Here is a 21,704-nt window from a genome sequence, read left to right as displayed (position 1 = left end):
ATTCATGATACTAGTGGAACCTCTTTTGTCTTCTTTTTAAACTATGCTAGCATGTATTTGCTTTGCCATAGCAGTGTTGCTCTTGTAGAAAGGAACAGCCTGAAGGCTGCTGGACATTCTGTAAGCTGGCAATGACTCCAAGTAGACTGTCTGCCAGGCAAGGAAAGTCTGGTGCACAGCCATGCTCTGGCAGTAACCAACCCTTTAATCCCCTGCCTTGTTCAGGGCAGTGAGGTGTAGACCAGCCAGCAGAGTTGATTCTGTGCCACATGGCAGAGTCCTTCTGTAACTGTTCATGCTGCTGGTCTTGTCGATTTGTGCTTCCACAGCCATACAAGCGTGCCAAATTGAACTCTTCTGTCTAGTAGTCCTTTCTACAACATAATGTTATAAACATTATTGTCTAACAAAGAAAGGTGAATCTGTATGTCTATGTGTAAGATTTAAAAAACCACAACTGGTGGCATGAATAGGACCTGCTTAAGACTTGGCAAAGATTAACTGTTTCAGCTATGCTCCCAAAAGCAAAGGGAATCTCTTTTCACTTAAAGGAATCAATCCCTCTGTTGGTACTCTTTGATGGGATGGTTTCTTTCCTGACTGTTTTAGAATTGGCTTCCTTAGATGGTCTAAATACTAGTTCTAGACTCCAGAATGCTTCAGTTTAGATACCTTAAGCATGCCGGTGCTTTTATTAACTATCCTTCTCCTTAAGGTCCCAGGGCGGGTTACAAGAATTTAAATACATCATGAAAAATGATTTAAAAACTACAGTTACAAAAAATGCAGTCACAAAAATAAGATTATGCTTCGTTTGAAACCTTGTCATTTAAGTTACAGATGGGTGGGGTATAAATAATAAATTATTTTGTATTTTGTATACCCTTTCTCAAAAGGTGGTCTGACCATTTAAACAACTATTCTATCACACCTCTTTTCTTCTATCATAAAAATTTCCTGTTTTGCCTTGGAACTGTTGGATTGCAGCTTCCGCATCCAAATATATTCTCCTGCACCCCAGACATGACCAGATTAGAAATCACATTCCCCTGCTCAAATACAATAGATTTAATTCTAAAGAATATATGAGGGATAGTTGTACTAGATTTATAGTGAACATAGCCAGTTGTAACAATGTATTCCTGCCTCTTTCTGAGCTCCTTAAATGTTGACTTGCAGCCACAGCAAAATGGTTTATCTGTGGTAACAAGCTATTGAGGTAAAGTAACAATAGTATTTCCAGAATAAATATGACACATATGTTAAATGAGTTAGTGCTCCTCTGTGAGTATCTTGACTGACCACTTTTTTTGGGAGATATATATATATATATGTGAATGAATGAATGTCCAGTGAATAGTAGAAGGGGAGACCTGCATCACCACAATCACATACACATCTTGGGGCACATGCAGTTCTTCCCCACCTTACTTTTTTGAGGATGGATTGTTAAAATGAGTCGCATGTTAATTTGTATGCAGGATGGGATGGTGCATGAGGGCATGCTGCTCTACTACACGCATAAAGTCACTGCTCAGACTCTGCTTTCATTCTTCCTTGCTGGCTATGGACTTCCTTCATCTTATTCCCCCAATGACTTGGCCTTGTTCTACCCTAGTTGAACAAGAACTGGCTCTGACAGCTGCTTTGTTGGGTCCCATCCCCCTTCCTCCCTTTAAAGACTAGTGCTTCATTTTCTAGAAACATGCCACCCTTCCCAGTGCATTCCTAAACATTTTTCAAGGGGAAATGTCAGACAGCAATGCAGATTTCTCACGTTCTTTGTGGACTAAATAGCAGGTGCCTTTACAGAAGGACTGTAGGCAGCTATTTTCTGCAGAATGCTGTTTTGAAACGGGGGTCGGGGAGAATTAAACCTATTTTAAAGGTTTCTTCTATTGTATAGAATTATTTATGATAGTATACTACTATTTGTGCTCTTATGTATCCCAGGATTTATTTATTGACCAACTGTTTTGGTTTTTTGTTTAAAAAAAGACTTTATTATGAAGTTAAAATAACAATCCAGTAAGGAATATAGTAAAAAAAACAAACCAACATTAACTGCAGAATTGCCCATAAAAAGCATGTGGTTGCCAAGGATTTCTGTTGAGATACAGTAGTTGCAAAAGTTGGCTGGCTTGGATTCCAGTTAGGAGTCAACATTAAGGTTTTTATTTCAGCTGCCAAGATAAAGTTGTTTTTTAAAAGCAAACACCTTGAAAAGATTCTGCTTATTTAGTAAGTGGTGCCTTTCTTAGGTCAGGTAGCCATGATGAAGGTGAGAGTTTAGGTTTTGGAACTTCAGGATGTAGCTTTTAATCAGCTTCCCCTTTTAACTCCTAGGTGAGTGAATATTATTTTAGGGATCTGTTAACAATTTATTCTGATGATAACTTGCATCCAAGAAGCAAGTGAAATAATATTGGAAGCCTATACTGACACGACACACTTATGAACAGTGATTACCCTATTCCTGATTGTAAGAATATACTTAGCTCACTTTGAGGGGGAAGTTGCCGTGCCATGGTCCTTGTCTTTGTCCCCTCTACATGCCTCAGGCAGATTAGGGTGATTGCATTAATGTAGCCAAATCTGGCCTTCAGGTGCTGATTCCTAGGGGGAAAGTGTACTGTGTGTACAATAGTTGGAATACAGAATCTACTAACCCATAAAGCTTACTGGATAAGCTCAAGGCAGTTGTCATGTCTGAGTTTTAACTGCTACATAGGGTGGCTTTGAGAATAACATGAAAGAACCCCTAGGTAATCTGCCCTGAGCTCCTTAGAGAAGAGGTGAGATATAATACTATCTGAATCAGTGAACCAAGCATATATGCAAAATATTAGAAACTGCAAAAGTGAGATGCCCAAGCCTCTTCATAAGTTAGCTTCAATTGAGAAATCTCCAGCTGAGGCAGTCAGACCCTTTCACTTCTAGGAGAAAATAGTTCATGAATTAAAGTTTCTGGACATGGCATCTCTTTCTTCGATCACCTTCTCAAAATTCACAATTCTTTCAGAGGAAATATTGGGTGATATCACTACAGCCTGATTGCTTCCTACATGTTTCCGATGCAGAAGGGTGAGGGTCTGCCTCCAAGAAGACTTATCAGGTCAACATCTGCTTAGCTTCAGCACTTCTGCAAAATCAGATGACCTTGGACCATTCACTAGGTCCTGCTGGATTTAAATATATTCTGAAAAAGAAACCTGAAGAATCTTACTATCTCATTTGCATAGGGTCAAAACGAGACACACAACTTTCTGATGTAAAAAAAAGTGCTATTGCTTTCATCAGCCACTTTGACTGAAATTTGGCTTGTTTTGACACAGAGAATTGACAGTCGTGCTCCCTGAAACTGCTTCAAAAGAGTCCTTAAACTACTGTTCAAATGGTGGAAAACATTAAGTGTGCCCTCTGCATTTTCTTGCTCGCTTTTCTCCTCTCCTACCCTTTTGCATCTAATAAGCTGTATGTTCATTTCTGAAGATGATTTGGCTTTGGCTTCCATCAGTGCAATGTAGTATTGAACTGCATTTCCCTAGTGTGAGTAGCGTTAATCCTACTGTTCACCAATGAAAAGCAGTGTTTTGTAAGTAGGCTGCATGATGTTTGAAATTAGATGCTGGCTTTTGTGGTCTTGGATGCTGAACAAATTTTAGAAGGTCTGTGCATTGTGTTAAATGTTCATGTGATGGTAGTGGTTGCTTTTTAAATGTACTATCTTTGAAATAGTTCGGTATATTAGGAATGTGGGCAAGAGTTTTTGTACATATGTGTAGTATTTTTTTAAAAAGTCAAAACTTAATTGCTGTAGAAACACATTTGCTAGGAATTTTTCTTAGCCATTAATCCCAGCAGGCAGTTTTGGAGTTTGTATATTTGTTTTCAGTTAACTAAGCAATGCTTTGGCATTTAATGCAAAGTGTCCATAAATGAAAACACTATAATTTACTAATTTCTGGGGGTGGCATTATGTAATTACTGTCTAGTAGATAGGAAAATGTGGAGATAATACCAGCAGGGTATGAAGTAATGCTAAACATAAAATATTTAACCTTTTGTTGTTTTGGCTAGTTTTAATTTTTCTCTTGCAAACTCCATGAGAATCCCACTTAGTGAAGGCCTTCTAACAATAAATGCATTAAATGAAGCTGCTGATAGTGTTTTTGGTCTCCAAACCTCCTTCACTTCATACATTTATAGATTTCACATCTTGCAAGTGTATTGCATTGTCCAGGGTACCAATGAGTAGCATGTATCTTTATGACTGTAGGTCCATCCTGGAAACACTCATTCTCTAATGAACTGATCAGCTGATGAATGGAGGATTCAGTCCTGTTTTTTGGAGGAGTCTGCTTTGCCAGGGCATTCCCCACAGGGAACATGCTGGCAAAGCAGCATGTAGCAGAATTGGACCCTGCTCATCAACTGATATCAACTGATTGACGGGTGGGTGTGATTTGAGGGAAATGGTATTGTAGGTCCAATTAGTCCCTTGGTGAGCCAAGATTGGCTAGAGATTCCAAACCCCTGTGCTAAGCTAAATTAGGGCTTAGCTCAGTGCAGCACAGCAGCAGAATGACTGAGGTGGAGCAAAGTGGCTAGAGTCTCTCCAGGAGTACACAAAATGTTTTGATTTAGCATGACGTGAGAGCCAGACCACTGGTAAGAATTGTGCATAATTTGACAACTTTAAGGACTGGAAAATTGGGAGACAATTAACTCCTAAACCAGTCTAAACTATATGCTGCATAAATAAATCATGTGGAGGATCTGTACTGCAGTGATCTTTCCTGCTAGCAGAATTGCAGTGATTCTGATGTGGACTTATACTTGAGTTTAACCTAAATTGCACAGGACATTTTTTTTTTTTAAAGAAACTGATTCTGAGGGAGTTAACATTTCCCCCCTTTTTCTGACTTTCCCTCATGTTGCATAAATAAATCATGTTGTAGAGGATCTATATTGCAGCTATCTTCGCTGCTAGCAGGAATGAAGTGACTTTGATGTGGACTAATTAAGTTCACATTTTCTGTGGACAGCTTACTGTGCTTAAAACAAAACAGAAGGGAACCGAGGTCTACAGTTGCTTACATAAGAACCATTGAGTTGCTAAAGCTTTGATCTACATTCCCATTAAGTTTCTTTTTCTGAAAAGATTGTGCTTAAGAGTATTTTCAGCTTCATTAACTGCAAAGCCCGTAATTTGGGGCCCCCTCCAAACCATTGGCAAAATTTTGCAATCGTCTTTCAGTGCCCCCCCCAAACTGATACTCAGAGAGTCATAGGCAGGCAACCCCAACCTTCAGCCCTCCATATGTTTTGGACTACAATTCCCATCATCTCTTACCATTGGTTCTGTTAGCTAGGGATCACGGAAGTTGTAGGCCAAAACATCTGGAGGGCTGCAGGCTGGGGATACCTGGGCATAGGTATCACTGAAAAACCTCATTCACTCCAAACTGGTGCCAATGTTTTTCAATCATTTTGCATTTTGAACCCCCCATTTTTCAGCACCCCGCAAAAAAAGCCCAGTAATACATCAAACTGGGGGTTCTAGTTAATGCCACTGTAGTTAACAACACTCAGATTCCCATATGTCAGATTCACTCCAAACAGGTACCAAAGTTTTGCAATGATTTTTCAGCACCCCGAAAACTGTAACTCACTCTCTTTGTGGCCATTCTGGTCTTTTCAAATCCAATGTTGCCCAATTGCCTGCAAAACTAATTTTTTTTAGGCACCCGTGCACATTCCCATCATCTCCTCTTAAAATAATGTCTTGAAATGTGTTATCATGTGTGATAAGATGTTGGATTCAACTTGAAAAGGCACAAAAAGAACATTAGAAAATGCAACCGAAATGCTAGCTTTATAATAATTGAAACTAACGGGAGAAAACCCCTGAGTGAATGCAGCCGTAGCAAATTCAGATTCCTGGCCATTCAGTCACAGATCTTAAAATCATAAAACCTCAGAAACACAAGATCTTAAATTCAGAACAATCTCAGGCTGGCACAGGACTCCAGTTGGCCTAAGAAGAATATCACCAAAATGATTGTTTATAGTAGTTTGTCTTAAAATCTGTTGTTATTATTATTTTCAAACTCAATATTATATATGTATACACATACAAAAAAGGTAGGCTCTGGCCAACAAAATTTTATGTCATAATAAAAACACCTCTTAAAGTCCCACAGCCTCTTTGTTGTTGTTTATTCGTGGAGATTCTACAGTGGAAGAGGAGGGGAGGTGCAGTCGCTCCACCTCTGCCGCACATCCATGCCCCCTTCCTGGTGCCAGTTCCACTGGGTATCCTCCTCAGCCCTTGGCCTCTGTGGCCAGTCATCATCACCCCTGCACACACTGGCTCCCAGCAGGAAGGGAGTCTCGAGACAGGCCAGGCGGTGGTCCTGAGCAATTTCCAGGGTGAGCGTCTCTTTCATTCTTCCCCACGTTCCCTCCCACTTTACACAATTTCACTTATGTGCATGGGGACCCAGAAGGCAATCTCCACATAAGTGGGGGGATTCCTGTATCTCTTCCTCTGCATTTTTGGGGGCACTGCAACACATGGTGCTTTCACTGGAAAACAATTCAAAACTTTGGGACTGGTTTGGAGTGAATCGGACAATGTCAGGTTTTGGGGTGATACCCAAACCAGGGGTCATAGTTATCAATTCCTAAGTTTGCGGGACACTGGAAAATGTGGGGTTCACAGTGCAAAACAATTGCAAAACTTTGGCATCAGTTTGGAGGGGATCCCAAATTTTGGGGTTTGTAGTTAATGAAACTAGTGTTTTTCATCAGAGTATCAGGGCAGGTTACCCCAAACATACATTTCTTTCTCTCTCTCTCCCCTCCCCAAATCCCTGGTAAGAATAAAATTTTCATTCACTGTGTGTTCCTACCTTGCAAATAACATCTTAGCTTCATGGGCAGCATTGAATAAGACACCCTGCACAATATCAGGTAGGCAGGGTTGCTTAGCTAGGCTGCTTAGCTTGCCTGCTGCATTACTTCTCAAGTCACGTGTCCCTGAAGATTAGATCAATGCATTACCTAATAGAATGTTTAAAAACATTTTCACGATTTGCTGACACAGGGGAATGAATGAGGTAAAGTAATAGATTTTTATACTCTATCTTAGAACACACTACTGCGGTATTGGCGATCATCTTGTTCTCATGTGAAATTGGCTACTGCAGTGGTGCATTGCAGAAAACGGGGAAATCAGCATTCTGAAATATAAGTAGGGCTCTGTGTGTGTGTGTGTGTGTGTGTGTGTGTGTATGTGTATGATTGTATATATGTATTCCTGAAAAGAGAGAGATTTGCAATTTCTCATCTTCTCCTAGCTTGTAAAGAAAGAAGTTTCCTCGTACAGAGATGCAGCTGTTCAGCCATTATTTAGACATATGCTCACACATTGCCAAGGGTTCTTTATCCTAGAGGAGTTGGTTTATTATTTTTCTCATTGTTTTTATTAGTAAATAAAATGAAACCAAAAAGTCTTAAGAAACACTCATAATTTTACAGCTGGTTAAAAATAGCATAAGGTTGAACATTATTATTAAACTTACTACAAAACATTACAAAAAATCTCCCCCCCCCCCATAATCAGACTTGGAATTGGTTTATTGAGCCACTACACTAGAGAACTATTTTTGTGGAAATTTGTTGAGCCTTTGAAATTTACTCTTTTAAAGTAAATTTGCTATATTTGTGTTGATGAAAACCAATATAAGAAACTTTATTTATGAAAAATTATAATGAAATATCATTTAAAAACCGTAAGCATACAACAATAATGGGCAGTAATTTCCTAAAAACTAAACAAAAACAAAAATATATTATAACGAACAAAACTAAGCAAAACAGAATTAAGAATTAAATGTAGAGTCCAATAAAGCTTTGGTAAACATAAGTTTCTCTTTATTTTACCTCGTTCTGTGACTTTGTGCTAGAAATTTGGTTACATTTAGTACTGAGAACCTAGATATGAAATGTATTTTCTTCATATGTCTTCTGTATTTTGGTACTTTTTTTTTAGTATAGCTTATTGCTGTAGAACTGAAATTCAACATGAAATGGGAAAGAGAGCTTCTAATCGTGGCAAATGTAGAAAACCTTCAGATAAACTCATAGGTCTATCAGTCTACGTTCACTTCTTCTCCATGCAGCAAAGACTTTGTCAGCTTCTTTCCTGTCAAGGAAAGTGTTGAGTTCTTCTAGTAGGATACACTGGAATCTTAGCTGTTCACTGTAGGATAATACCCTTAGGTTTTATGTGAATATTTTTTATTATTTAAGAGCCCAGCATTTTCTAACCCTTTAATTCACATTAGTGGTACTTCTTGTATTCTGTACTCTAAAAAAAACAAATAGAAATTTCTACACCAAATTCTAGTATAAATTAGCAATCAAAGTAAAGTCATATTGCTGGAAATCTGAGAGCTTTTCATAATATAAAGCTGTGAAAAACAAACTTGGTTCCTTGCCCTCCCATTAGGTGGTATTCTCAGGAAGGCTGGTGAATTCTTCATTCAGATTCTGTAAATTTTTCTATACAATCACAGAATTGGAGAATCTGGGTAGACCTTAGTATGGCAAAGTGTATTGCCCAGTATTGTCTTTCTGTTATTTCTCCCCATTATTTCCCAAATATTCTTGTGTTTATATTTATGTAAGAATCCTACTTGTGGAGATTATATACTGTAGTAGCAACACATACAACCTAAATCCCAGCAGAAAAAAATAAGCATAATGACAGGGCTATCAGAAGCCCTCATGACTTTCTTATTAGGTGTTTTATCTACTAACTATTTACTTTCCCATCCTTATTTCAGTTAATACATTGTATTTCCCACTCCTTGAAGGAGCTTTGGTTAACCAGGGAAATTCACATGACACTTGAAGTGAGGTCTGATAAGCATTGGCTGCAATATTGTACCAGGGTATTTAGTTGGCATACAGTCATACCTCGGGTTAAATATGCTTCAGGTTGAGCTTTTTCAAGTTACGCTCCGCTCAAAATGACATCATGCGCAGAAGCGGAGAATCATAGCACGTGCAGACGTGGATTGCGTTCGCTTCAGGATGCGAACAGGGCTCCGGAACGGATCCCATTTGCATCCAGAGGTACCACTGTATTTAAATTTCCCAGACAATGTTTTTGATCATACGCTACCCTCTTAGATCATGGTGGGGGAACTTCAGGCCCAGTGGCCAGATGCAGCCCTCCTAACTACTGTTCAGCTCCTGAAACACTTCCCCAGGCTACACCCTCTTCCAAGGCTACGCTACCTCCTTCTGTTCTGCACTTTCCTCCACTGCTTTTGCCAGGCTAAGATGCTGCTGCTTCCTTGCCTGGATGGAGGGTGAAGAGATGTGGGTTGGTGTATATAGAAACCTCTCACTTCCACAAGTCTGAAATGATCTCTGTTGTACAAAGGTAAGAATCACATTTGTTGCTATGCCCACTTATGTATCTGACCCACCCACTTTTGCACCTGAGCCTGTCCATCCCTGGCATGTAGCCCTTGGAAAGTTGCACATGAGGGAATGTGGCCGTCTCTTTGGAAAAGGTCCCCCACCCCTACTCTAGATGGTTAAACCAGTAAACAACATTGCTATTTGTCAACAGCTGGAAAAATTAAGATCTCAGTCCCAAGTGCTGTGTTACAGGCTTGCATAATTTCTTTAAACTTTAGTTTTGTGAGTTGCAATGCTGAATGTCATAAATAGCAGCCGTCTATATTTTTAACACTCCCGGCTAATGATTCATAAGCCACCTTGATGTTGCCATGTTCTATCTTTTCCCAAACTTCCTTGAGCTTTTGAAAAAGTCGTGATTTGAAAAAGAATTGCATCATTAGAACTGCACCTTGTTGTTAAGCCTGTTTACCCAGAAACCATTATCAGTAGGACTCCTAGCTTAAACGTGTTTAAGATTACAGAATACAGTTGAGTTCAGTGGTGTCTGTCTAGTAATAAATCATTGTAATTCTTGCAGTACTATATTTGGTATCAGAAGAGCTTTTTCTTTGATTAGAATAGGAACAGATTTGTTAGGGCTCTTTCGGGTGTTTGGTAACAAAACACACATGAAAGGGCTTCTGAGAACATGCTGCCTACTTGCCTCTTAGCTGCAGTCAGTGGTTGACTGAAGAACTACCTTCATGGGGATGCAATCTCTGCATCTGTGTTAGGTCTTCTTGAAAGGATGCTGGCCTCACACCAGTCAGGGACAAAGTCAACACATGTATTGGCATTTATGCGGCGGGGCTAGCATTCATTTGAACAGGAGTTCTTGCTTCGCTGGGTGTTATTCCTTCCCTCTCTTTTCCCCGGAATAATTTTGGCACTTAAATAGTTATCCAAGGCAGCTGACAGTTTCTCTAACCCAGCGTTCAAGCTGCTTTCTGACACATTGGTGCATATTGGCTCATAACTAACATGTGCCTAATTAAACTAGCTATGGCCTTTTAAAATGGGGGGGGGGGAGAGTATTGTTATTGTTTGTTACAATGGTATGTATTTTTGTGTTTTTATTTTGCAAACCACCCTGTGATCCTCGGATGAAGGGCAGTATAGAAATTTGAACAAAAACATTTGTTTAGTACTTGCCTGCAAGTTAGAGAATTTGCTTTTTTATATATGTGAGGTCAGAATGGTTATTGCCTCTCTACTAATACGTTGGCTTCTTACTTGCCATTGACTAGTCTGCTGTGATGTCATAGAATGTTCCCAAACATTCTAATGTCAGTGGGCATTCTAATTCTTGGGCATTCTCAATATGGAAATGGTCTATTGTTCATTGAGAAATGTCAGGTTAGTAACATTTGTTTAGAATAAGCCCAAAGTCTTCCTGCCTATACCTACTTAGCCCACCCTCCTTGGGAATTCCTTTTCCTGTTCTTACTTCTCACATTATTATTTTTTTACTTTTGAAGACTCCCAGGAACAAAATGATGTCACTTTCTGCTAGTCATTCTTGAGTGCCTGTAACAAAGTAGGTTCTTTTCTGTTACCTCATTGTGTTCTGTACAATCAAATTAGAAACAAAATTGTCAAGAGTTGTTGACATAGTGCCTTTCATCAGAGAGATTGCTCATATTTTAGCCATTTGTACCCAAGAATTACAGCTCTGTATTGATGCATTATGAAATTTGCAACTTTTATGTAAATAAGTGTTGGAATTGTATCTATGTTTAAAAATAATCCATAAAATAGATGGGTGGTTTTGGGTTTGTAAGAGGATCGGGTTTCCATTTTAAAAATATTGACGCTTTTTCATAATACAATAAAAAAGAAATTAATCTAAATGAAAAAGAAAGGGGAGGGAAGAAAAGGGAAAGTGCTCTCTCAAAGGTAGATCTTAACCCTTGTCTCACACAGAAAGGGGTGAACTCTCCCAGCTCACCCAGTCACTCCCTTTCTTCTCCCAGCCTCCCACCCTGGGAGCTGTTGTAAGTGGATCTGTTTTCACCTCTCAGCTTGGATGCGATGCTTAAGTCAAAGTTGGACTTAAAGTGTTTTATCCAGCTAAGTTCTTCTCTGGGTAGACTCATTGGAATTAACAGACATTACTAACTTAGGTCCATTAGTTTAAATGAGTCTGCATTGAACAGAACTTGGTTGGCTGCAATGGTTAAATGGTTTTGGTTTTTTAATGGAGTGCTTAAATGGTTAACCTCCCACCTGAATTTAATACCTAACCATTTCCTAAAGTCTGTGTGTCTAGACCAGCATGCAATTTTAAATTGGTACCTTCTGACTTCTGTACAAATCTTGGCAAATGGAATGGGGACAAAAGGGGTTTTGGTAGACATAGAATAATAAGTACAAACAAAACAAAACCCAGTTCCCAATATTTTAACATATCCGGAAAGTAAAACTCGGGGGAAAGAGATGCAGATTGGAACTCTCACACTTCTCTGGGGCAAAGTAAACTGACTGTGACACAGCTGAGGAGACTAATCCTGAATTGAGTGCTGGGATCAAAAGAAACAGAAAGCATGTCTAACCTCCACTGCAGTGATTTTTCTGTATTCTGTAGGAATGAATGGTCATCATCCATGAATGGACTAAAATAAAAAGGATACTTGGGGATGGAGTTGCAGTGGGGGTTAAAACAAATCAACATCCCTGGCAGCAGGTGGCCAGGCCTTCACTGGCAAACTATGTGTGTAATATATGTTTGTTGTGCACGTGAATACATCCTTCGTCCCCATCATACATATAAGAGACATTTTGCTAGTCTAAAATATGTTGTGGTACTGCACAGTGGTGGGAACTCTCTCCTTATATTATCAAAAAAAGTCTTTCCTGTCTTTTCTCACATCTTTATAATAAGAGTTCAGTGCATCAGAGAGTATTTCTCCAGCAACTTTAGCTGCATAAATAAATAAACAAATAAGCAAGTTATTCATCTGATGAGTTTTATCTGCTTAGCTATCCATTTTAGCAGATTGCAAATCTTAATTGACTAAAGACATCTGATTGGCTAGCAGAAGGTTAACAGGATGTTGACCACTTTCTAATAATCTCTAGCTGTTCTGATAGGTATTGTTTTGGATTGTATCTGTGCCATAATAAATGGGGATGGACCAACAGAGATATGGGTTTATAAAAGTGTTTCATTAGTGGAAAAACATGCATAATAGCTGTCTGCATATCCCTTTTGGATGGAGAATTCAGTTCTAGCTATCAGTCTGGCTCATTTTAATACTGGAAAGTAGAAATAAATGTCACACATATGTTAGTACTTACAAACCTAATCAGAGAGTGGATGAACTTACACAATAAAGTATTTGCTATTTGTAATGAATATCATCTTTGTATTTCAGGCAAAGTCGTGCATCTGTCATATGTGTGGTGCCCATCTGAACAGACTTCATTCTTGCCTGTACTGTGTTTTCTTTGGCTGTTTTACAAAGAAACACATCCACGAGCACGCAAAGGCAAAGCGACACAACTTAGGTAAGCAATCTTTTTAGACTCCTGCAATAGCATTGCTTGTTTACTAATGCATGATTTTTACAATGTGGAAAATACTACATTTAGATCAAAACCCAGACAACTTGACTCTTCCGGTTATAGAGGATATTTCATATAGAGATTTTTCTGGCTGATATGACTGGCACCTCTGTCGAAGCCCTAGCCAACCTCTGGAACACCCGAATGGCTTGGGCTATTGACACAATCGCCCCTGAGCACCCGCTCCCACTTCATGGAGCCCATTTGACCCCCTGGTATACTCCAGAGCTTAGGGCTGGGAGACAGATTGAATGCAAGTGGAAGAAAGATCCGAATGAATGCAACTGAACTCTGGTAAGTGCTCTTTATCGAGCCTACCTAGTGGCAGTGAAGGCCGCAAAGAAGGCATACTTTGCTGTCTCTACTGCATCTTCATTATGTCGTCTGACAGAGCTTTTCTGGTTTGTATGGAGCCTTTTATAGGCTGGCCCAAAGGAGGTGGTAGAACCAACTGTATCTCGCTGTGACTTGTTTGCAAAGCATTTTGAGGATAAAATCGCTTGCATCCCGCCAAGAACTTGACTGTGCTGTTACAGCAGGTGAATCTCATGGGGTGCCCAGAGCACAGTCTAGTCCTGTTGTGTTGGATGAGTTTCAGTTGATAAGGCTCGAGGATGTGGATAAGGTGCTTGGATCAGCCAGGGCGACCACTTGTGCTGTAGATCCTTGCCACTCTTGGCTGATAAAAACCAGCCCGGACGGAACAGCTGTCTGGACCAGGGAGGTGATCAACGCCTCTTTTCAAGAGGGGGTGATCCCTGCCTGTTTAAAAGAGGCAGTGGTAAAACCACTCGTTAAGAAACCTTCCCTGGATTTGGAAAACCTAACTAACTACCAGCCTGTTCCTAATCTCCCTTTCTTGAGCAAAGTTCTGGAGTGAGCGGTTGCAGACCAGATCCAGGCACTTTTGGACGAAACAGATTTTCTGGATCTGTTTCAGCTGGGGTTTAGGCCCAGTTTTGGCACAGAAACTTATTTGGTCACTCAGTATGATGACCCCTGCCTAGAGAGAGACAAGGGAAATGTGTCCCTGTTAATTCTTCTTGACCTCTCAGCGGCTTTCGATACCCTCGACCACGGTATTCTGCTGAAGTGACTGTCCAATGCAGTGGTTCCAATCCTACTTGGATGGTCATTTCCAAAGGGTGTTGCTTAGGGAATGCTTAACAACAACAACAACAACCACCCACTCATTTTTTTCTGGTAATTTACAGCCTGAAGATACCCTATAATTATGGCCTTGATTAATTGAGACTAGCTAAAAATAAATAAGTCAAACACACAAACATACATATATATATATAGAGAGAGAGAGAGAGAAAAAACTAACTGCTTTCTAGTTTCTAGTTAGTGGAAAGGAGAGTGGTATTTATGTTTTCCATTTTATTATGATGCAAAGCTCATTTGTAATCATGAAATATGTTGGTGTACCTGAGTGTTACAGTTACAAAGCTGATCTCTTGATTTTAACAGAAAATGTCAGACACTTAATTCCATTGGATCTTGATATCTTTTAAATTTTATAATTTCCTGCCTAAAATCAAATGGTCTTTGGTGGTTTATCCTGGAAAACCTTCATTTTTAAAATGCTTAAATCCCTTTTATTTATAAAGAAGTAAACATGTTCTCAGTTCACCTAGCAGGACTTCCAGTTAGGCCTGCATTAATGTATGAGCTCTGTATTTGTGACTTGGATAGACAACCTCCTTGAAGGTGTTTTTGAGTGTTTTTAAAAATGAATTTTGATTGTCATGTATTTACTTCGTTAGTTAAAAACTTTCCATCTACTGCCTCACCTTCCCAGACTTGTCAGATGCTCAGCCTGGTAGGAGTCAGCAAACAGTATGTCATATTATCTTATCAATGTCTATGCAAATGCCCTATTATTTAAATAATTATTACATATAGTACTTCATACTCTTACTATACATCTTGAAAAGGCTTAACTGAAACCACAAAGCTTGAATTACCTGTTCACTTAATTATCAATGCCCACATTTTGTGCATGGTTGCATGCATGCCGTATCCTTTCTAAAGTACATTAGTTTTCAAACTTTTGATACTGAAGGAACTCCTAGTGATCCAGGCACCAGCTGAGATATTCTCAAGGACAAATTACAGTATCCAAATTAGCTGGGAACAATTGCTTGGTTGCAGTCCTCTGTCTTGAGACCCCTAAGAACTACTGCCAGTTAGAGAATACAGGAAAATATTGGGAAAGGACCATAGCTCAGCAGTAGAGCATTTGCTTTGCATGCAGAAGGTCCTTGGTTCAGTTCCTGGCATCTCCAGGGAGGATTGGGAGAGGCCCTGTCAGAAACCCTGAAGAGCTGCTACCAGCCAGAACTAGATGGACTTAAGGGTCTGATTTGGTATAAGGCAGCTTCTTATGTTCTACATACTGGTCTAGAAAGAGCATGATCAGATCCAGTATACGGGAGCTTCATATATATCAAATGCAGTCAACTTGTAGTGGCTTGGAAAATAGCATGGGAGTTGTCACAATGAAACCATAATAGGAGGGCCAGAATTCTTAAAAGTTATGTGTGTGTTTCTTTTCACCAGCTAAGGGGTTTTTTCAGTTGCAGAAATTAGGAGCAAGCAGACCAGAGTGCACCTACCTGTTCTGGGAATGCTCGGGGAAGGGGTTCCCAGTGTTGCTTCATGATTATTATTTTTTACAGCGCTGCTATTACCTTAAATGGGATCTTGCAGGCCCATTGGCCAGTGGCTCCTTGAACTCTTTGACCTATACTCTGAGGGTAACATGTGGGTTTCAGTATGAGAAAAATGAGGCTGTTGCATGATCAGAGAAATCTTACTTGAATAAGTTTAAATTCATTTTAAATTAGCATAATTTTACATATCATTAACAGAAGTTTTGAAGAAAGGAAGCATACTTTTAAAAAAGATATTGTATATCACAGCAGACATACATCTTGGCAAAGGCATTCCTTCTTGCGTGAGAGTGAGGGGTGAGTGCCTCTTAAGATGGTCCTTTCTTTTTTAAGAAATACTTTTTACAAATGTAATGATTATTATTTAGTTGCTTGACAAATTGGTGGTGCCAACATACAGCAGCAAAGTGTGGGGATGCTTAGATCTGCAACCAAGTGGATTAAGAGTGACATACCTATAACTTTTTGGGGGGAGAGGATTATTGGAGGTAAAGGAAGTTATCCAATGGGAACTGGCCGTTAGCTTAAGAAAAATGGGAGAGAATGAGAGATAAAGTGTGTGGTCTAATTAATTGCTACAATTAATTGCCTGGGATCTACTGTATATGGTAGTAATATGGTTTACATTTTTTATGCTTAAATTTAGAGTGTATATAAGTCTTAAAACTTATTCTAAAAATTCCTTCTGGCCAAGGTTACGAGTGGGGAAACTCTTTTAATGTGTGCTAGCCCTGAAATGTCAGATGAAAATATTCTTAACAGCAGTGCCTGAAACAACACCGTTGGACTGCCATTTGATCACCCCCCAAAAAACATGTTACATGCATACACATCTCAAAATGAACTGAAATTATTTTTGAAGCACTTAGTGACTTTGCTGAGCTTACATCAGTCTCCATGGAGACGAGCAGAACCTGAAGCTCCAGATAACAAATTGTGAAGCTTTAGCAGAAGTAGCTACATATATGCTGCAGAATGATGTATTTGCATGTACTAGGGGTGAAATCCACCCACAGCGTGTAACCCCTGAGCTTGAGGACAAGTTTCCCTTCCCATTCAGTATTATGCATCTCACTACTTTTCTCCAAAACGGAGATATAGTTAGAACTCTCTAACACCTTGATTTCTATGGCCTTTAAAAGCAACCTAAATTTGTCCTGTGTGTATAAGTCAGAACGGAGGTGCATATAGGAAGAACTGTGCCAAAGCATCTGTTACTGTTCCTCCTGGGCAGAGAGAACTTGGTGCCGTTTGCTGGTGCATATGCTTTGTAGGAGGTGAGTTGGTGGGTGGAGCTAGTCCACCCCCAAGCCCTTGATCAGTTCAAAATACGACTCTTGATTGAAAAAAGAATGCAAGTCGCTCACAAGGTAATTATAGGCTTCTGTATTCTACAGTGAGACCCCAGCCTGTGGCAGTCCTCTTCTTTGTGAGTCTCATTTTGTAGCCCTTGGCCTGCTGGACCACACTACAATATTAATTCCTTGGATTTTCAAAGGCATAGCAGATAAGAGGCAAAATCTTTGTTTTCTGAGAAGGAATGCATGTTTGATAGGACTGAAAAGACTGTCTCCACTCCAGCCACCTGCTACTTCTTCAGTGATGGTGGACAACTGGAGTGCTCCTTGAGCCGGGTTTACTGTGTACCGGATTTGCTATGCAGAAAATATCGTAAATTAGGATCAAAATGGGAGTATGGAATTCTCATGCTTTGTATGCAGAATTCTCTAATTCAGTCCCTGCTATCTCCAGAATAGTAAGTGGTGTGAGAGGCTTCTCTCCAAGACCCTGGAGAACTGCTGGGCTAGGTTGAAAAACAGAATAGAATAGCTTTCGACTCAAGAGTTAGAAACAATAGAACTGGCTCCTGTTAGTTTCAGCTCCATAGTAATTGTCCTATGAACTGCCCATAATGGCTAAATGGGATAAGAGACAACAAAAACTAATAACAGGGTATTTTACTTTGAATGTAGTCAAGTTGAATTAGTCATTAAAAATAACCAACTGAGATCAAATTCTGCAGGAGGTTCATGTTTTCTTTCTCTTCCTTTTTCTCTACATAGACTGCAAAGTGCCGCAAGACCTATATAAGAGCTGCTGCCAAGATGCATGTTGTTTTTGTAAATACAGTGATTTGTGCATCTGTGCTTAATTTCTGAGCCATAGTTAGATCAATTCTATTGTATGGGAGGGTGAAAGTGGATATTCCAGTGTAGTTAACATACACATTTGTAAATAAGCAAATAATGAGTTTCTGGGTGCATCTGGAACCATAGATGGCTGAGAGAAGCAGAAATCGTAAATTAGTTCAACTTTCTTGGTGGGGGGAGGGTACTATGTTACATTTTCCAGAGGAACTGAAAGTCTGCAGCAATCAGTATTATGGACAAGGCAATATTGTGATCTTTAAACACCTCCAGTTTCTTTCTGTGGAGATTGACACTGCAGACCTCTTCTTTTTCAAATACCTTTTAATCAGGTTTGTATTACTCACTTGGAAAGAGTTGGTTCTGATGTAGGTGACCCTCCCCCCAAAGAAATGCACTGACTTCAAGGAATTTGAAGGACTTTAGGCATCCATTTGTTAACCTGTGGACTCTTGATCACAAAGGAATGCCTTTCTCCAGGTCCCTTGGTAGCTACCTGTCTGATCCCAGAAGACCGGTCACAGATACGTTTCTTATGTACCTCTTTGCCTCTGCATGCCTGGTAGGACTTAGTCACTTGCCATCTTTCACAGGATGGCTTTAAATCTTTCTGTTCAGACTGATGAATTGTTGCTGCTGTTTCTGATTCTTTCTTGGTGGAGCGACTGCTGGGGTGGTTATAAATGGTTAGGTACATTTTTCTGGGGGAGGGACCATGGCAGACGGAAGGTTTTTTGTTGGCTCCCAATGGAGATAGCAGCATGGTGTTTGATGATAGCCAGATACAAGTTTTGCTCTCAGCTTTCACTTCCACAAAGAAGTTGAAATGAAGTGATTGCCCCTCTTGTTTGCTTGAAAATTTGCTCTTCGCACTTTAGAGAGACTGTTGGAGGGTTGTTTTCCTGCCCTGTGGGTTCAGTGCCTGGAAGCCACCATCTTACCCAAACCCCACCCTGCAGCCCTAATATGGGCACTGCGACTGCAGATGCATCACTTTCTTAATCATCTTTGGAACAGGATAACTTACAACCTAAAAGAGTTTCTGCGTCTGTTAGTGAGAATCGCCACCTGGTGAGTTAACTGCCTTCCATAATAAAAGAAGGAGAAGGAAAGAAAGCTACTGCTTATGCCATTGAGTAAAAGTGACAAAAAGCTGGATTTATGGTGTGAAATGAGAAAGTTTTAAATGGACAAGGGGAATCTCTGTGAAGCTTTAAGTGGATTATTTTTCATTTTCATTTTTTATATGAAGAAAGTGTGTTTAAGAAATTGAAAGTTAGTTTGCCAACTGACACTATATCCATGGAAATGGAATTAACCTTGTGATGCTGCTGAAGTGATGGAAGCCATTAAGGGACAGAAGTCCTAATAACTTTAGTGAAGCAGGAAAATAGCCTCTCCATTCAGAATAAGAAAAAAGTAAGAAAAAAAGGCAGAAGGGGAAAAAAGAGGTAGAAAATAGGAGATCTTCAGGGTCCTTGCTTACTGTGGATGTTCTTAAGCAGATGATGACAGAGCAAACAATGTCTCTCAATGAAACAATATAGGCTTTGGGGTGGGGGGAATAGATAAAAAATTGACAAGACTAAAAGAACAGTCAATGAAGTGAGGAATGAAATTAAGCCAGAGATGAATGGAAAATGGAATCAGATATGACATAGAGGCTTTAGATGACAAGGAACTGGCAGGACTGAGATCTGAAACTATGGCAAAACTAGAAGGGACAACTGATGAAATTGAAGAACCCACTATGCATAACTATGAAGTTATGGATGGAGAAAGATCTGGATAATCTGGCATTGATGGAATTGAGAGAGGAGAGAAAGAGTTCAACGTACAATTTAGAGTAATCCCAATGGATAAAGCTATTAAATCTCTGGGGGAGAAATTTCAGAAAAAGAATGGAAGGACCACAAATGGAACAGTCATTCATAGATAACATGGGGAAAGCATGGCAGATATAACAGGAGATGGGAATTGAAGATACAGAACTGGGTGTGAACCAATGGATACAAAAGAATTATGGAATATTATCTCAACATTTGATCACAGTGGAGAGACTCTTATATGTGCCAAGAGGGAAACATTTACCATTTAATATGGAGGCATGGTTTCTGAAATTGTTGGAGGCAAAGTTGATACTTTTAATTAGAGAAAAACTATTGCTGACATTGAATATGGAACCCCTTTTGGATTTTTTGTCCGAAAAGGAAAATGGACACAAATATGACCCTGTGGTCATCTGAGGCCCTTCCTTGGGCACCTTCCCCACGTAAGGTCTGGAGGGTGGCAATGTGGGAACGGGCCTTACGTGCAGTGAAATGCTTTCCTTTAGGAGGCCTGCATGGCACCTTCATTACATATCTTTAGGCACCAGACAAAAATCTTACTCTTCAACCGGCATGTGGCAGATTCTAGGGCTTTTGAAATGTGTGTGTGAGAGAGGGGAGCTAATGGTTCATTTTGTTTTTGTTTTATTATGCATTTTGTGTATTCATTTTGTATTTTTATGTTGTGAAGGGCAGTATACAGTTGATAGATAGATGATAGATAGATAGATAGATAGATAGATAGATAGATAGATAGATGAACTCTTCTGCCAGAATGCAAGACAGTTAAGGCAGTTTTCAACAGCAGAATCTTGAATCCCGAGGAAACTTCATTGCTATTTCAGATCCACTATCTGTGACTGTGTTTGACACCAAATGGTTAGATGTCCTACCACAGTAGCACTTTGCTCTGTTGAAAAGCCAATGTGGTTTAGTGACTGGATGTGGCAAATCCAGGTTCAAATCCCTGTCCAACTATGAAACATCCTAGCAAGGGCACAGCCAGAATTTTTGCTGGAGGGATGGAGCCAAAGTTGTTGAGCTTTTGTTTTAGTAAAAAACACCCCATATATAGAAAATTGTGGGGGCCATCCTATAATGGAGTACTTACAATAAGGGGAAACAAAACTCAGTTCCTAGAGGGAATGATGAAGTTCAAATGCTTGCCCTCTTTGTAAGAGAGTAGAACAGAATATACAGAAGAACATAAAGTAGAAAAGAACCAATATGTGCTTGATTGGGGATCACACCCATAACGTACAGGGTCTTTTCTGCTGTGTCCTTGGCTTCTATATATCCCACTACAGGAGCTTATATTACATTGTCTATAGAATGTGCTCACCTAAGCCTTGCAAAAATCTGTCTTGCAGGAGGCACTATAGTCATTTTGAAAATCTGGACCCCTACCCCTTATTTGGGGACACGGTGGTGCTGTGGGTTAAACTACAGAGCCTAGGGCTTGCCGACCAGAAGGTCAGCGGTTTGAATCCCCGCGACGGGGTGAGCTCCCGTTGCTTGGTCCCTGCTCCTGCCAAACTAGCAGTTCAAAAGCACACAGTGCAAGCAGATAAATAGGTACCGCTCCAGCAGGAAGGTAAACAGCGTTTCCATGTGCTGCTCTGGTTTGCCAGAAGTGGCTTAGTCATGCTGGCCACATGACCCGGAAGCTGTACACCGGCTCCCTCAGCCAATAAAGCGAGATGAGCGCCACAACCCCAGAGTCATCCACAACTGGACCTAATGGTCAGGGATCCCTTTACCTTTTACCCCTCATTTGAAAAAAAAAAAGTTGGACATTACAGTTCACATTGTCATAGAAGTGGGGCAGCCAACCAAAATATTGGCTGTTATTTCTGAGAGAGGAGCTGAGGCATGAGGAAATTCATGTTGCTAGTCTTAGCCAATAAGTGGCTGGGATAATAGCTGCAGGTACAGCGATGTGTGAGAGCAGATGAGAGGGATGAGAGGGAATGTGCAGGTGCAGTGATTGACTTGGCAATGTG

The 21,704-nt window shown here is 40.0% G+C and overlaps 1 protein-coding gene across 3 annotated transcripts in view; it reads left to right on the top strand.

Moving 5' to 3' along the window:
* The window catches only part of USP22 (ubiquitin specific peptidase 22), a 106,021-nt gene that overhangs the window by 15,640 nt on the left and 68,677 nt on the right, over positions 1-21,704 (top strand). For 2 of the 3 annotated variants that reach the window (XM_083711611.1, XM_083711612.1), the window contains exon 2: positions 12,858-12,990. In XM_083711611.1, coding sequence (XP_083567737.1) covers positions 12,858-12,990 — 133 coding nt within the window. Of the gene's footprint in view, positions 1-12,857; positions 12,991-14,816; positions 14,890-21,704 lie in introns of all 3 variants that reach the window. The other variant, XM_083711613.1, reaches the window with a different exon arrangement.

The sequence above is a fragment of the Podarcis gaigeae genome (assembly GCF_964106915.1).
Source record: "Podarcis gaigeae genome assembly, chromosome: 14".
In the NCBI taxonomy this organism is placed as follows: Eukaryota; Metazoa; Chordata; class Lepidosauria; order Squamata; family Lacertidae; genus Podarcis; species Podarcis gaigeae.
This window is presented reverse-complemented; position numbering and strand designations above follow the sequence as displayed.